Source organism: Podarcis bocagei, assembly GCF_964188305.1.
Source record: "Podarcis bocagei genome assembly, chromosome: 13".
NCBI lineage: Eukaryota > Metazoa > Chordata > Lepidosauria > Squamata > Lacertidae > Podarcis > Podarcis bocagei.
Genome location: NC_138138.1, coordinates 25,205,619 through 25,223,966, shown reverse-complemented (window position 1 = coordinate 25,223,966; position 18,348 = coordinate 25,205,619). Strand labels below are relative to the sequence as shown.

General features: G+C 44.9%; 1 protein-coding gene across 1 annotated transcript in view; it reads left to right on the top strand.

Annotated features, from left to right (window-relative positions):
* The first annotated feature begins 5,587 nt into the window (after positions 1-5,587).
* Positions 5,588-18,348, top strand: part of CAVIN1 (caveolae associated protein 1) — a 28,285-nt gene continuing 15,524 nt past the window's right edge. Inside the window, exon 1 of the mRNA XM_081168981.1 lies at positions 5,588-6,300. Coding sequence (XP_081025107.1) covers positions 5,875-6,300 — 426 coding nt within the window. The 5' untranslated portion in view covers positions 5,588-5,874. The remainder of the gene's footprint in view (positions 6,301-18,348) is intronic.

Genomic DNA, 18,348 nt, shown 5'->3' with positions numbered 1-18,348 from the left:
ACAATAAGTGAAGAGAGCAATAAATATAAAGTGTTTGGTCTGCTGCAGCAGGTATCTTCCTAATGATAAGGTTAACTCTGTCTCTTGATGCTGTACAGCTCAGGTTTTAATTCTCGCCCCCCCCCCCCATTTTGCCACCATTTCCCTCCAGTCTTATCAATCATTTGGCATCAAAAGGAGGCCATGTCCTTCTCCTGGTTAGTCCGTACAGGCCCCAACCAGAAATAATAAGAATATTTATATAGCATGGCTCAGATGCAAAGCTACTGCACAATCATCTGGTTAGTCTCCTGCATAAAAAGCTTGTGTTTCCTGTGGGGAATTGGGTAACATAGGCCTTGTTAAGGTGCAGGACAGAAATCCCCCCGGGAGAAACTATGGAAGCTGTAAAAGTGAGGGAAGTCCACAGAGACGGAATGCAATACAGAAAGGAACAAAAGATCACTTAATTTTCTGTGCATTTGGAGATGCCTGAAGACCTGTAGGCAAAAGGACTTCTTTGTGCTGTGAGTAGAATTTATTTTTATTACTCTTTTTGTCCTCATGGTTGCTTTTGTTCATTGGGGGGCATGGTGCCTAACAGCAGTACAGTGAGGAGAAATTTGTAGGTGCAGCTTCTCCAGCCCTTCCTCGTGAGCAAAGCTTTGTAGGTTGAATTTCTGCCTGTCATGAACGTGTAAAGGGTACAGAGTTTCTGTCAAAGAAAAGCTTTAAATATTTTTTTGTATCTTAGATTTTTATCCAGCTGCTTCTCAGTGGAGTTTAGGGTAATAATGTGCACTGTGTGTGTGTTTCTCCCCAAACCTGTGAAATAGGTTAGGTTGAAAGTATTACGAAGTCAAGATTACTCAATGAGCTTTGGGGTTTAGCAGACTTTAAACCCAATTCTCTCCAGACCTAGTTGTATACTTAGTACACTATAACCTTTGGAGAGGGAAGGTTTTTTGTTTTTTTTTGTAATGCTTGCAGATTAAGGCATAAACATCTAAAGTTCTCATCCAACAGTGTTTTGTGGTGTGTGTGTTTTTGTAAAAATACTGCAGCCTTCTAATCAGCAGTGAGACTTCTAGAGCTTTTTGTAAACATTCTGTACTTTGACAAACATTTTAAAGTCCATACATATAGTGGCTCACGTCCAAAACAGCACAAAACTCTAACCGTTTTGGAGCATCTCTGAAGCAGATGTCATATGAGTAATATGGGCAAATGCCCTTGCTTTGCTCCTGCTTGAAATAGAGACTTTTCATGCAAAACTGACTCATCACCCTCAAACACTGGAAACATTTGTTTTTCCTCTGCTCAGGCGTGCCTTGGGAAATATTTTTCTATAAAATGGTCTGCTATTTTCAACATAGGGCAAAAAAAAAAAACAACCCAAACAGGAGGGGCCATTGTTTCCACCTTATGAACGATGTGTGGGATAATGTGATAAAAATGAAATTGTTCACTTGAGGGTGGGGGATGCTGGTCAATTGACTGCCAGCAAATCTCCTGTGTAGTTTAGAATGCTCTTTGGTATGGAAGCAGCTCTCCTGGCTCAGCCAGGTTTTAATGGGCGTTTCCAAGGACTGAATTTGAGACTGCCTGCTTGCAAATGCAACTGAAGTACCCGTGAGCTGTGGTCAGGAGGTTGGAGAATGCTGCTGAGTTATCTGGGTACACGAGGATAGCGACTGAATTTCTAATGTATTCCTCTGCATGCTTGATGAAAGCATTGTGATGGAAAAAACAAAGGCATGCAGACTATGCTGCTCCCTACATCTCCACCCCTGAATAAGAATAATCCAGGAAGTTTTGCCAAATGCACCTTGCAAAATGTTGGTGTGTTTGTGTGCATGCTTTTCTGTTTGTCTCCAATGTCATGCCAGTCAGGCAATCTTTATTTGTATACAACCATAGGTCATTAAAAAGCAAAGCCTGAATTAGACAACCAGCAACAGAGATATATAAATAACCTTCCTAAAGATATTCATGCATTATTTTACGGTTCAAGAAAACAAGGCATCATTGTTAGAAATATGAACAGATTTGCCAAAGAGCAGCAAAATGATCAGCTTATATTCAGTGACCTTGCTCGCATTGGTATCGCAAGAGATGTGACAGTCTGGAAAAAATGTGGTGGTGGAGGGTTTGTTCCATTGTTTCTGGGTCTCCACATCTCGAGGCCTGGCTACTCAAATAATGCCAATTTATAGGTAACGTATTTGTCTAGTTCTGATAGCAAAAGCAACTTTATTAAAGCTTCTGTTAATCTAGGTGTACTTTTTAATAATCTACCTGTATGATTTTATCCAGTAATGGATAAAAATGTGGAAGGATCATAATTCAGGGGTAGAGCCCATGTTTCACATTCAGAAGGTTCTAGAGTCGGTCCCTGGCATTTTCAGGTAGGGTTATTGTTTCAGTGCAAACAATATTGAGCTAGATGGATCAATAAACTTACTCCATATTAGGCAGTATTCTCTGTTCACAAAGGATATATGGAACAGTGTTCACCTAAACTGTAGTTAGGCCATGTACACATAACTGCTGATTGATTAAGGCTTGAGAATCTTCTATCAAGATGTCCCACTGCTTGAAAACACAATTGCATGAGAATAGAAAACTGCCCAGTATTAATACATGAAACTACTTTTACTGAATGATTTTATGCAAGCAGATAATACCATTTGGCAAAGCAAATAGTTTGAATGGTTCTCAGTTTTAAACAGGAGCATTTAACAGAAGGATTTTATTTTCTTAGCACTTTAGTCCACAGTTTTCTACACCTCAGGAGACAATCGTACTCCAAAATTAATGCTGTTGGAGTTCGATCTATTTCTTGAAATGCTGACAACTGCAGCATATGAAAGCTGTTTATGTCAACTTCAAGCAAGTAAACGTTCCACTGAGAATTTGAGGGAGGGGGTAATTATCTGGCAATTTCTGTAATTGCAGCCAATAAGGAATGAATGCCAGGCCTGCCTCCATTCTCAGTACAGCAGCTCGTACACTGCCTGGTAAACGTAAGAGTTGTTGGAAATTTATTATGGATTATGTCTAGAGTACATAGATTCTGTAGACGCAACATCTGTAGCATATATATAATTGGAACTGTAGTCGATCTCAGAAATCTCAATACTTGAGAGCACCAAATTTATTCCATTTCTTTTTGAAAAAGCCAGATGCCATGTAAGCAAACCAGCAAGCCCAAATGAAAGCTCAAATTTCTCTCCTGTCAAATGACTGCACATCATATGACTCCCTCGGGCCTCATCATTGCCATCCCCATGGAGGGCACCAGATTGCAGGGCACTAGATAATTCAGGAGGCATTGGATCAGGCATAGGCAAACTCCGGCCCTCCAGATGTTTGGGACTACAATTCCCATCATCCCTGACCACTGGTCCTGTTAGCTAGGGATGGTGGGAATTGTAGTCCCAAAAATCTGGAGGGCCGGAGTTTGCCCATGCCTGCATAGGATGCACAAAGGAAAAGCACTCTATATGTGATCAGAAGCTCTTCCGTCTTAGTTATGTTTTGGAAAGTATTTTTTCCTTGTGAGAGGGTGCAGGAGAAGAGTGCATACTTGGAGCTACTCAGTCCTACATGCTGGAATATTTATAAAGAAAAGGTCACAAGTATTCAGCAGTTACGACTTGTACAGTAGTTACATTTTCTGTGGGGGAGTGGGGAGTTGGCATGGAGTTCTGTAAAACTTCAAGGACCTAGAGGCAGTAATTTCTGCAAATAGCATAACTTCCTCTGACTTTAGTTACCATTCCAATGTGTGTGTGGGTCTTTGGTCAGATGCCAGCCATAGGTGAGGTGCATCATTCTGCTGAGATGTGCAGCAGAAACATTGATTCTGAAGTTCTTTGCTTTGAACATGGTGCCTGGGGTGTTTTGTCCAGATTTAAAATCAAATGAGGCTGTGTTGAAATATTCCCCAGTAGGGTTGTTCTCACCATTGTGGTGGCCAGAGGACTGACCCATGCTAGGGTTTGTTGACAGCAGCAGTTCATTCTCTCTGATATCCATTGTGGAGCTGGGATGCGGACCTGGAGCCAGATGTGCAGTGGGTAGGTGCTTGCTATATTGTACTTATGCTGTCCTGTGCTACACTGACTGTGCACATAGCAGTTTACATAAGGGAACCCAGCAAGCTTCATAGCAGCTGACTAAGGATGTGAACTTTGGATTCCCTACATCCAAGCCCTATGCTGTGGCACTGCACTGCCACCAGCTCTTGCAAAACAGCTAATATTGTTATTTTGCTTCACACTGGGAGACTATTACTGTATATGCTAGAAGATAGGTCTTTCCCCATGAAAGGGCCTACCCCTTTCTTGGTTATTTGGAACAGACATTGGTATTTTCTTCCCTTTGGTTATACCACAGAAAGGCAAAATTAGAAGCTGATGCCAGGAAGATGTCGCCCTTTCGTCAAGCCTATCGCATGTGCCTACTGCTGTTCCTTAAAAATAATAATACTTTGCTGATATATTTTTATTATTTTATTTTATGCCCCTTTGGAGGCTTTTGCCAAAAGGCAAACTGTCTCAAACTTTATGGAACAAAGGTGGTTTATGAATGTAATTAATACATAATAATCTACATTTTAAAATAAAAACAGGGCCTGTCGCCTTCATTGACTGCACCAGAAAACAGCCAGAATCATCCTCAGATGCATCAGATTCACAATCAGGATTTGATTTTTCACACTGCATAATATGGCAACTGTTGCTTATGGGCATGGGTAGGCAAACTAAGGCCCGGGGGCCAGAACCGGCCCAATCGCCTTCTAAATCTGGCCCACGGGCGGTCTGGGAATCGGCTGTTTTTACATGAGTAGAATGTGTGCTTTTATTTAAAATGCATCTCTGGGTTATTTGTGGGGCATAGGAATTTGTTCATTCCCACCCCCCAAAAAAAAATATAGTCCAGCCCCCCACAAGGTCTGAGGGAGAGTGGACCGGCCCCCTGCTGAAAAAGTTTGCTGACCCCTGCTTATGGGCATGGTTGCCACCTGCAGCAGATAGTGTTCTCATGATCTTCCCTTGCCTACTCCCTCCGCATTATATTATCAAATAACTCTCCTTTTAATTCAGATTGGGTTTCTGAAGTGCATCTGAGCTGAATGTGCCTGCTCTTACGATCACATCTCTGCAGTATAAATGTGCTCACTAACACAGCCAGTTGCGCTTGGTGAGTGATCCAAGCCACACGTGCCCTAAACTGGCACTCTGTGACTTTAAAAGGAAATGCTCAACTTTGTGCAGGTCTGGCTGAAGACAGGGATCCCTTTGGGTTTGTCCCAGCCACACTTAAACATTTGCAGTTCTGTTCAGGGCTGTCGGTTTCTCATCAGCAGCTTTGCACAGAGCTTGTTTTGTTTTGTCCCCTGCCGCCACCGCCCTGGATTCCCTAGAAATCTTGCTAGGAATCCCTGCCTTCGTCCTGTCTATTAAAATCAGAGGCTGTTGAAGTTTGGAGCGCTGCATTCCTCTGTGAGTGAGTGAGCGAGCGAGCGAACCCTGCCTGTGCTCGCATGCTAAAGCTGTTGCCTCCTCTCCAACTATTTTAATCATTTCAGAAAAAAGGGGTGGGTCTGCCAGGCATTTGGCAAGAGGCTCCTTTCCTCCAGTTGAGGTGGAGTCAGCCAATGGCCTGGAAGCTTGGAAAATTTTGCAGGACAGTTTCTCCGGACAGCTTTGCAAGGGTTGTGCCATTTCAATTGAAGCACACATCCACACACTGCGCTCTTGGCTTCTGGCTCGCCTCCCAGATCTGAGAGATCTCAGATTCAGCCTTGCCTTCTCTCTTTCTCTCTCTCTCTTGTCCCTGCAGTGTCAAACCTCTCCAGGCTCTGCTAGTCAGGACTCCTGAGCAACCATGGCAGACACCACCCTCCAGATCGTCGAGCAGCCAACAGTCTCTGAGGCCTCGGAGGAGCCAGCAGGTGAGACCGAAGAACCCATCAAATCTGACCAGATCAATGGTGTTATGGTTCTTACCCTTCTGGACAAGATCATCGGAGCTGTTGATCAGATTCAGCTGACCCAGAGTCAGCTGGAGGAAAGGCAGCAGGAGATGGATGGGGTGGTGTCCAGCATCCAAGGGGAGCTCGCTAAGCTCACGAAGGCCCACTCCACCACCAGTAATACGGTCAACAAGATGTTGGAGAAGGTCCGCAAGGTCAGTGTCAACGTCAAAACTGTTCGGCAGAACCTGGAGAAGCAAGCTGGCCAAATCAAGAAGCTGGAATCTAATGAGGCAGAGCTGCTGAAGCGCAGGAACTTTAAAGTCATGATCTACCAGGTAAGGCACCTTTTGATCTCTCCTGCTTGTGTCTTTTTCGGTTGGTGCATAACACCGTCCAGCATGAGGGCGCCTCTTGCCTTCTATATGGGGCTTCCCGAAATTCCCATGCTACAGCTCGCCATATATAGGAAATTCAGGACTTGTGTCACCACTGGAATCCTAAAGAGAACAAATGTATTGCCCAATTTTTTTGCAAAGATTCCAGAGTTCGCCTTAAATGCTACACCAGTGCAAACTTTGCAGGAATTTGCCAAAGAATCGTAGAGGGAGCTGGGGGGGGGGGATAACCTGTTGTCTCGTGGCAGTAGAAAGCCATCCAGTGTCCTTAAAGCTACAAAGCCTGGAAATCCCTTTTTCGGTTTGTAAAATGTGCTTATTGGGGCAATCATTTGGGAAAGCATTCTGCACATTTTCACAGTTGTCTGTTAGAGAAGTAGCATTGCAGGGAGCACACTCCGACTCTGCAGGTTTGGTGCTAAGTCAGAGCTCTCTGTCCCTTGGGTCTGTGCTTTCTACTTTCCCTGCAAAACTAAATCTGATGCAGTGTGGGTTACAGATTCTTTTGGCCCTGACCTTTCAGGCCCTGGAGCTTTTTCACCACTTCAGTGAGAGGTTGCTTTGTTCTCCTGTTTGCAGTCCTCTTTCTAACACGTTTGCTGGCTAGCCTTACAGACCTCCTAATATCAAACAGTTCAAAATAGGCAGCTCTGAACCATGCTTCCTATTCTGTGGCGGTCTGGCCTTTAATACCTGTGTTGGAGGAGAAGTGGGACATTATGAGATAGGTTGCCCTGTCCTGTAAGGACAAACACACACAGAGAGAGACACACGGCTTAGGACAGAAAACCTACAAAAATGTATCTGCGTTTCTTACTATCGCAACATGAAAGGGGATCTAGTTATGTCTGGTTGAGGAATCTGGCAAGTAGCTGACGGATATAGCCCTCTGATTCACGGCTTGAGCATTCTCAATTATACCATGCCTCAAAGGCGGGAATACTCCAGTATATAAGGGTTATGAACACCACCAAACCAGATTTATAAATACACTTTATCGGAAGCCTTGTAGATTATGTTGAGGGAATTTCAGGCCCCACCAGTAGGAAAATTGTGCAGGAGTGAGGAGAGAGAAATGGAACATGCAGCAGCCAATGGAGGAGGGAATAGAAAGGAAAATCTGTCTGTGCTGTTTTATTTTTCAGGGCATTTTACAAATATGAACACAGATACTATTTTGGTTGAGATATTTCCTCTCCCTTTTCACTGGAGTCTAAACAGTTATGAGGTGGTGGCAAAATGCTCTTGGGTTTTTGTGGAAACCAGATCAGCAACCTGATCTTGAATAGGTTCTTGAACAGTGGAGCCTGGGGTTCCAAGTTGTGAAGGTGCAGGGATAGTAAACTTTGGACTCCGTAAAGCACCTTCAGGGTCTGGTTCCCCTAGAATGAACTCAATAGGGAACATGGGTGTGGTTCTGTTAGATGTCGGGTTACTGTGGTGCAGTATAGTGGTTAAGGGAATGAGCCAGGAGCTAGTTCAAATTGCAGCTCATCCCTGGGGGAACTAGGTGACAATGCACAGGTAACAAACCTTCAGACCTGCCTCTGTCATATGGGAATAATAATATTAACTTGTAGTACAGGATGGTTCTTAAGAATTTCTCAGAGAGCCCTGTGTGCAATAGAGAACTCCCATCAAAAGTGCTATATATACTATATATATACTAAGGCTGCAGCCCTATGTGTCCTTACCTGGAACTTGAAGTGAATTACCTTAAACTCAGTGGCAGTTGTTTCTGACTAAGCCTGCATAGAATTGGTTTAGCATTGACATTATAATGTTATTTTCTCAGTGAATACCAGATATTGATCAGATATACAGGAAGTAAATTTCTCAGGCCATGCAGATAATGGGTTTCCACCCACCTTGCCATTTTTCCTTTGGCCATTCAAGATATTCAAGGACATCCCAGTAAGCTGACATGTCTTGAATCACAAAAAAGATAAATAAAATATAAGGGGTCCTACCCATGTTGGCCCATAAGAAAAATCCCAAAATCCACACTTACTGAAGTGATTATTCAGTGATCCTGGTATCACACCACTAGACCAAATAGTATCTTCATTTTTTATGATGATCATGTTATTTTCTCATTTCTACCTCATGGTTGGAGACAACAGGGATTTTCTTGTTTTTGGGGACAATGGGAGGCAGGATAAGGATAGAACCACTGGAAAGCCATAAGCCATGCAGATGGAAGCCATTAGTGCCTTTCCTTGTACCTCCACAAAGCAGCATTCCTTATATGCAGTTGCAATGCTGCCTACTATTTCTATTTGATATGTATTAGATTTTATATCTCACTTTTCCTACAATGGGTTCAGAGCAGCATGTTAACCTCACAACAATCTTGTGATATAAGAGAGGCTCGCAGTGGAAACCTGCTGGCATATTCTGATGTCTCATTGAGTTCCACAGGGCTTACTCTGAGGACAGCTTGTATAGGATTGCAGCGTGAGGGATGGTGACTTGCTGCAGCCACTCAGAGAGCTTCATGACTGACCTAAGGACCTGAATCCAGGATTTCCATTTCCAGATATCACACTCTAGCCAGTGCCCCACCATGTTGGCTTTAGTAGGAGTAGCCACCTCATAGTTGCCCATTGTGGAGTGTTGGCATTTTCCAGCGGCTGAACCGTTGGCTGAAATATTGTGAGTCTGGAGTTCATATCCCAGCATTGCCCTTAAGAGTCACATGCATATAGTCTCACGTAAACATCCTTTGTTAACTTATCTTTGAAATGGGAATAATGATGGCCAACCCTGCAGGCCTACAATAATAATGAAGGAAATGTAGTGATGGCACGGGGTTGTGGTGGTGCGAAAATGAAATTAGAATCACGAAGGACTTCTGTACGCCATAAAGGGCTGCAGGAACAATGATTAAATGCTGCCCTTTGAAGCAAATAGAGAGCAAGCGCTTCCCTCACACGTAGCCCCATAACACAGTGATTAATCACAATGGACTGTAGGGGGCCTAGGAAAAGCTGGTGGTGTATATACCAGAACCTTGCCCTGTTTCAACAACTTTTCAAACAATGGGAGAAAATAGATTTGCTTTCAAAGGGGGATTTTTTCTCACTGAGGTCAGCCTGTACTGTTGCTGTGGATGCTTCTGGCACTGTTTGTTTTGTTTCAGAATTACTCTTGTCTTGCACGCTGAACAGAGCTTGCCATCTGGGGCGAGAATTGGGTTGCGCTGCTAAAATACTAACATTCCCTGTCCTGCAGCTATAGGACTAACACTCTGAAAACTCTCTAGGCAGCAGAGTTTGCAGCCTTCAATCTATGCTTTTGATTCGAGCTTTCAGAGAATCCCATCTAGGATGACTTAGTGGGGTGGAGGTGGGGCACTATATGAATACTGGGGAGTGGGGTGGCAGAGCAAGTTTGGTGCCATGATCTGGGTGAATTATTACTATCAACCACATCAGAGGCGGATGATTTCCTCAGAACTTATTAAAGCAGCTGCTTGCACGGGTGTGACTGTGAACACTGCAGGACACACTTTCGTTGTTGCTTCATGCCCTCATCAGAATTAGCAAATCAACATGCACCAAGCTCATGCGGCCTTGAGTATGGCCTGATGTTTGCTAAGGCTACTTGAGTACAGGGAGTGAGGACTGGCAGGTAGGAGTGCCAAGGTCTGCCCTCTACTTCTACTGTGTTCTGTCACCATCACTTTGGTTGTCTCTAAGGCCCAGGCCACCTGACCTTGCCTACACAACTCACACTGCAACTGACAATGATTCTGTTAAAAAAATAAGAGTCTGAAGCATGTTAGGCAATACCTAGAGCACAGTAGACAGTCCTGAGGAGCCCTTCTTTAAAAACTTTGAAATAACTGCTGTCTGCATTTGGGCATTTTAATGCATTACACACACATGCCTGAGAGTCAAGAGCTGGCTGAGTCTTCGAATTCTCCTTAGGCCACAGCCCTCACTGGCTCTGTTTTGCACCCCAAATATTTTTGCCTGGCTGTAACATGCCCTTCAACTCTGATAATGCCTCTTGCTGGCCTGGATGGAGGATAGAGAAGATTGTGTGATGGTATGTAGAAACCAGCCTAGCATACGAAGGTGAAATGTAAATTTGTTCTTCTGCCACTTTTGCTTCTGATCCCACCCACCATTGCCATCTGGCCCTTGTTCAGAAGGGAGTGTGGACCTCATGCTGAAAGTGTTTCCCCCACCTCTGCAATTACCCAATAGCAAACCCTGGTTTATCACTGAACACAGGTTTGGCATTCATGATTTTGGTACAATACGTCTGCAGAATCTTTACAATTTGAAGGGTGCACACTTAAAACATTGTAGATAATACTCCAAAATGCAATGTGTGAATTGCTCCTTTGTGAAAATAGAATCAGGGTGTGGCATTTGTTCTGGATTTATTCAATCTGGAATGAGTAGGTGGTGTTATAAGCACCTCTTGTGCTGACTCCTTGGAAATGCTGCTTGTTTTCCTGCCTGGGTCATTTGGAATTCCAGATCATTCACAGTCATTGACTCCTGTCTTTGGTAGTGCTGTTTAGATGCCAATGAGACAGAATTATTTTTCTACATCTTTCCGTTATTCCTTGCTTCTCCTCCCTCTGTGTGTGATGGTGGTGGTAGCATCCTTGGCTTACAGTAAAACAGAGGGGCTGACCCCCTTCTCACTTTTTAAAGGCAGTGGTGGGAGCTTAAGGCAAATAGGAGAAAGAGTTTGTCTTTCTAGATCTCTGTCTACATGTCCTATTTGTTCCGGCCACATGTAATCTGACAGTTGTACTTAACAAACATTCCTATGACTTTGGCAAGAATGCCAAAGAAGCTTTCTTTGGTGTAAACACAAAAGTGTAGGTGGGTGAGGGAATGACTTTCTCTGCAAGACGATTGCCATGAATCAAGAGGAAGAGAGAACAATATGGGCTGCTGAAAACCCATCCTTGATCATCAGAAGCTGCACCCCAAGTCTCCCTTTGGCTGTGAACTACTGTCGGGCTGCCGGCACCTCTTCAAACTTTCTAGCAGAACCACAAGGTAGACAAAATTCTTGGAGATTTTCAGGGTTCTCTTATCTACACCGTGTATTGAATTCATACACACAACCTTGATGACAGTCATTCTTTACTCCTGTATGCAAGCCCTTCATCTGTTCTGATATATTTACTTCCACACCAATTCCACAAGAGAAGAAGATGGTTCTTCATTTGTCCTATATGCAACAGGAGCAAAACTGCAGAGAGAATCCATGATTTGGCCCAACCTGCATATGGACTCTGTGATATACATGTGCACCCATGCTCACACACTCAGGCATATGGTTTACAGTGTCAAAGGCTACCTCACCCCACCTGTTCTCCCCTCCTCACTTTGGAGTTTACTGTAACACAGCAGCCTCTCTTTGTCAGAAGAACAACTGCAACTCCTGGATGCTGCAACGTGCTTTTGACGAATGAGTTTTTGTCCTTCGGTCGTAAAAATCCATCCCAGTTAGAGCCGCAGAAGGCCCTATAAGGCCATGGCTGAGCCCTCTCCTGGGAGCCAGCTGTGGGATTGTTCTATCTATTTTCGGACTCACTCATGGCCTCGAAGCTGCAGTTCCCCAGTGACACCCAGAGAATTCAGCTTCATGGTTCCCATCGGCACCATTTAAACAGCAGTATCTCATGATAATCTTTGGCTGCTGGCAAAAAAAGATTACTTTTTCAAATTTCTAAATGAAGAAAAAGCTCTGTATCTAGATGCATAGCATTGTTTCTCTGCCCACATAGAATGCAGAATCTGAAGGATTTATTATTAACATGTTGCTGCTCTTGCTGTTTATTTTAAAGCAACTGAGGCTGGAAACATGGCCTTGTTGGAATGCTGTTTGCATTGTCGAAACAGATTGTGCGGTGCAGCAATAAATTGGCTCAGAACAAGGCAGCTTGATGGAAGGAAGCAACATTTCCCATTGGTATTCAAGATAAGATAAAGTTGGGAAGAGGATAAAAGTGGGGCATGGTGCCATAGTGGTACCTACGTTGTAACGACAGCTACAACAATAATAGTACTTGTGGGCCCACAGAAATAAATGCAGCACACTTTTCAATTGGAAGTAATTACATCTCATTCCAGCCATGAACAAAGTTGTATCTTTTGCCAAACTTTAGACATCAAAAGGGCTTGCTATCATTCTCAATGAAATATTTATGGAGCCATTTTATTTCTATCCTCTCAATCAGCATTGTTTATCGAGTTTCAAATTCAGCAGCCCGCCCTTGAGAACAAGGCAAGTCAAGAAAGCCTTTACATGAAGGATGGGGGCACTGTGGCCCTCCAAATGTTGTTTGACAACATCTCCCATAATCCCTGACAACTGTCCATGGCGCCTGAGGCTGATGGGACCTGGAGTCTAGCAACATCTTAGAATGATAGAATCATAGAGTTGGAAGAGACCACAAGGGCCATCGAATCCAACCCCCTGCCAAGCAGGAAACACCATCAGAGCACTCCTGACATATGGTTGTCAAGCCTCTGCTTAAAGACCTCCAAAGAAGGAGACTCCACCACACTCCTTGGCAGCAAATTCCACTGTCGAATCTTGAGGGCTATAGGTTCCATAGCCATGTTTTACTGAACCAGTTTCCTTTGGAGTCCAGAGCACTGGGACCATACGGTAGCTTCGTACACTTTTTCTCTTTCAACAAATGTACAAGCTGAGTAGGCTTTGCATAGGCACAGGCAATTGGTGCTAATTCCAAAGCAATAGAAGTTTAGCACCCCTAAACCCTGGAGGAAAGAGCACAGCACAGTGATAGTGTATTTTGCATGTTCAGTGCCCAGCATATGCAAGCAGAGCTGGGAAAGATTCCTGTCTCCATCCCTGGAGAGTTGCTAAGGCAATTCCCTGTGTTCCTGAAAACAGCTCTTTCACCAAATCAAAAAGTTATTTTACTTTGCCATGCCTTTTGCAACCACTGCCATGCAAAACTGATTGTCAGCCCCACCACAATTTTAGAATTGGGTGTGACATGACTTTAGACAAAGAGCAGCTGCACTATCCATTAAGCAGGCACCTATTGTTTGACATCAACTGACAGGTTATAACAAGAGAAAGAGGAGCAAGAGAGAGCACGCACATGCACACGCTCTTCACTGTGCTCTCCGGCTACAATACAGTTTGGGACAGTGAGAATTCATCACACTGAGGCTTTACCCATGGGTTTAGCGCCATGATTTATGTGAGATGGAGAAATGGGAAAGCAAAATGCACCAAAAGTAGAGAAAAGAACAAGTGAAGAAAAGCCATTTGGGGAAGACATTTGTTACCGGAGGAAATGGGCAGTCCAAAAAGTACTTTTGCATAAAAACAGACTTCCCTGAAAAGTTTTATTCTAGGTGCATTTGTTACAAAAGGGAACCAAGCCTACCTGTGGTTCTTTTTCAGGCTCCTGGAGTAAATTCCAAACCTGACAATGCCTGCAAAACAGAACAAAGACCAGAGCAGGAGGCTTTTGTTGATTTTGTATCATGTCAGGGGAAGGAAAAGCAGATTAAACATTTAGAACAGAATGCCACAGGATGTTTAGTCTGCACCTTGAGGCAGATATGGCTTAGGTTGGGGCGTGTGTGTCTTACTCCACCTTCTGCAGGCTGTCTTGAGAGTTATGGATAGCTTCAGGGAGAAGGAGAAAGGAACTCCGGAATCAGTCAATTGACCTGTTTGCATTGAAAGATGACATAGGCATTTGAAGCAGAAAGTGCATTAATTTTCAGAAGGAAATAAAAGTTATTTTTCAGTTGCAAGTTTTTAGGGTTGCAGCACAACCTCTTTCCTTTTTATCCCCAAGACACTCCCTGCCCCTCCAAACAACCTTCAGTATCTGACAGATAAAAGCAGGCACAAATGTGGTCAGATGAAATGAGAAAAAGGCTAGCATATACTTCAGTAATGAGGGAGGAAGGCACTTAATAGCAGAACATAGGAAATTCTGAAAAATATCAAATCACAGGAAGGGATGCCTCTTGTTTTTGCAGCCTGCAAAAATCAGGGTGGGGTTCTTAAGCATCCGACAGGCCATAACTCATTGGTGGTGGGTTTGTGGTTACCTTGGGTGAATCACAAGTTGTTCAGACCTGGAATAGCAAGTCACCTGTGCTGAGTAAGAACGGTCCACAGCGAGACAAGAAAGGAAGCTTTCATTTCTTTGTGGGCTGAAAATGCCTATTAACGTAGGTGTGTGAGAGCAGGGGCCTGTTACTTTTTTGGGGGATGAGGGAATTCTTTGCCCGGCTGCTATGGGCGCCTTTGCTTGCGCAACATCCCTGCTGCCGTGATATTGACTTGGCCTGCGCCTGGCGGCTGTGGCTGTGCTTACCAAGAAGCCTTTGGATCCCTCGATGGTGCCCACTGATCATTCCTTTTCCTCATCTTAGCCCAAGAGCATCCATGGACCATCGCCGGAGAGCATGCCCTTTGGCCTTTCACCGGAGAGCATGCCCTTTTTGGAAGACAGTGAGCCTTCTGAGCCTTCGGAAGAGACTTTGCCTTCTGAGAATGGGCCCTGGCCCCAACCAGCGCAGGATGAGAAGGGAGGCAGCCACTCTGGCCCAATAGAGGCAAAGCCATCCACGGATCATACTGAGCCCCTTCTCCTGAAACTCTGAAAGCAGCTGACCAGGCCTCTGCGTAACGGCTGCTGGCCTCATTGAGACCCAGGGCCCTGCTCCTTCTGCTTGCAGAGGTGTCCTGGTTCATTTTAGCTTCTTGGTAGACCAGAGGGCAGGGCGGGAGGCTTCTGCTTTAACCGTTGTGTGCCTTTTTGCTGTGTTTGCCTAGCCGCCTCCGGAAGGGAAGGAGAAAAGCAGAGCAGGATACTCAGAGCTCTTGGGTGCTATGCACTGTTTAGTTTGTAATGCAGCTTATTGGGAGAAAGGGGGGAAGAGAGGAGGGCCACAAGCCCCACCCTTGGCCCCCACCAACTTTAGTCAAATCATGGCTTCCCGTAGCCTTCTCTTAACAATTATAGGGCTCTCACAAAAGATCCCTCTGGTACACCCCCCCCCCAATTTTTCTTACTATAAAGCAGTATAAATATGAAATTATTATTTATTATTTTTGAGCACTGTATGATAGTCTTGAACAAGGTACAGCTTCTCTCGTTGCTTTAGCTTTTCTTTCCGTGAAAGTGGGAGGGAGTCTGCAGCCATTTTGAAGCTCAGTGGGAGCAGATTTCGGGCGTGAGGAATTCAGAGTAAGATCCAAAGGGCTGCTCATGGATACAATCAAGATTGCATTGCTCCCCCTTTTTATGATGATTTTTATTCCTCATATTCACTGTAGACATGATAACGATCAAAACAATGCAACTAAAGAACTAGGTTTCAATCAACAAAAGCCGGACACACCCTCTTTCCTCAAATGAATATGTGCTTTTTCTTGCATGCATAGCCTATAGTTGGCTACAAATGTAGATGCTCCTGAGAAATAATTCTGTGTGGTCTAAAACCCAGGGTGGAGATTCCTTTCTCTCCACGCCACCTGACTGGCACCACTCCTTTGAGGAATTGTTGTGCTTTTCATCCCACTGAGCTGAACACAAGGGTATATTATATCTTCTTGTCCTCCAGAAACACCCTCTCAGGTCCCCTAGAGCAGTGTTTCCCAACCTTTTTTGGGCAAAGGCACACTTGTTTGATGAAAAAAATCTCGAGGCACACCACCATTACAGCCCCGTGACGTCAGCGCGCAGCGTCACGCCGGGAGGGACGCACAAAAGTGTAAGTTTCAATTTGTTTCCCTCCCCCTTGCCGGGGAACCTCCAAGCTTTGGGGGTGGGCGGGGAGGAGGCAGCAAAGCGAGGCAGGAAGGAGAGCGCGGCTTGGCTGGGTGAGCTTTGGCAGGGGCGGGCGCTGCGGACGGAGGCGCTGCCCGCCGAGCTCGCAGGCAGCCAGGCAGGCAGACGGCGAGAGCCCCGCGCTGGGCGGCCTCTCCTCGCCGCCGCCGCCCCGCCTCTCGCCGCCCGACTCGCCCGCCTCCCTCCAGGCAACATCTCGCGGCACACCAGGCAACAACTCGCGGCACACTAGTGTGCCGCGGAACAGTGGTTGGGAAACACTGCCCTAGAGCTTCTTTTCTCCTTTCCCCCCTAACATGTTCCTGAACATCACCATCTGCTTAACTGCTTGGTTTGGCTACTGCAATCTTAGGAAGCTGGCAGAAGATGAACTAACAGGTACAAGCAGTTTGAGAATGGCCACAAGCTCTGGACACTCCAAGTAGACATTTCCCTGAAGTCAGTGCATGGGAAGGGGTCCGAGTGTTGGTGCCACCTTGCTTCATGTGTGCTTTGAGCCTGGCAACAGGGTCTACCTGCTGTATGTTAGCTGGCAAGTGACATTTTCGAATTTGCCTCACTGTCATGCAAACTAGCTTGCCCTGGCAAGGTGGCACATCTTGGCAGAGTCCTGCCCAAAGCAATGTGTGTGCCAAAGGGTCACGTAAATGGAAACCAGCTCCTCTAAGTTTTTGGACAGCATCAAATTCAAGAGGTAGCAAAATTAAAACTGGACAAATCATGGGTCTTCTGAAAATCTAAAGTGCATTCTTCAGGGATTGTTTTGGGTCCTGAGTATGAAATAATAATGTATATTTGGCATCATTTGTACTTGAGCAAAAGGTTTGAATGAAACTAATGCTCCTCTTTAACTCAGCTTTGAGAGACATCTCTAAAAGGTTTCTTTTTTCTTTTTTCTAATCCACTGATGGGTAGTCCCACTCCAGAACTATTCTGGTTCCCTAAGAATACCATATTTGAAATACTATGGGTTGGAGTTGGACTGTTAGTTCCTATTGAAATCATTGGGACAGATTGATTTCAGTGGGAACTAAGCTAACAAACTTTATCTGGAACCTGCTATGTGTGTGTGCATCAGCCTTCCCTACCGTGGTGCCCACCAGAAATTTTGGACTGCAAAGCTGAGCCGTCCAGCTGTCAAAATTTAAACTGCTGGCTCCTAAGAGCAGAGGCCTGTCTCCTATAGCTTAGGTTGCCTTGCACAATAACAGTGAATGGAACCATAATAGTAATCCAGCAGGAAGTTCTCCTGAGCAAGCTCTTGTGAAGCTCCCGGGCTTATGCAGGAGAATATTCTGCATTGTACCTTTTATCTTTGCTGTGCAGAAGTCAGCTACTGTACGGTTTTGCTTTTGTTTGTCTTTTTTAAAAAGAATGTTCAGTTCAAAGCTCAAAATAGGCCCAGCTTCTTGTCTGAAGAAAAGTTTGGGGGGCCCTAGATCTCTTGCATCATTTTAACGAACTCCTATTATTAAATCAGCTTTGTAAACAAACCCACAAAAAGTTACTAGCCTGTTTTTATTTATTTTAAAAACCCCTTACTAGCCTGCTGGGGACACACAGAGGAAGCTGAAAAGAGCTCTGCCCCTCCTGCAGCTGTCCACTGCATTTTTATGGGGTGTATGGAAAAGGAGGGCATCTCCCCTTTGCCAGCCTACTTGGTTTCTGTGCTGAGCCCAGAGGAGGGAAAGGGTGTGCCGTTCTGCCTCAGCCAGCCCACTCATTGCGCTTCATCAAATTCCATGCCTTTGTCTGCATGCAGCTCCTTGTCACTTATCGCTAGCAGCCAGCAAGTGTTTAAATACAAGGGTGTATTAACTGTAGGTGTGGCCTGCTGTTTTCACACTCAACGACTAGGAATCCTTGTGTTAGCATTTGCATTCCCTGAAAGCAGGGCCCATACTGAGGCTGACCCCATACAGGTAAATGAGTGGGCTGTTCTTCAGGGGCGTGACACCACTGTGACTTTTGACAGATGCATATCAAGCAGAAATTCACCCAGATAGGGCTCTTTTTAGCCTTGAGGTCTAGCAATGGGAAAAGGAGGGTCCTGTTGAACCTCAAGCCTGCTGTGCATATAGAGGCATATAGAGCCCACGTCAGGTGCAACAAAGCTGGCAACTGTGTGCTGGATGGACATCCCACATTCCATTTGGCGA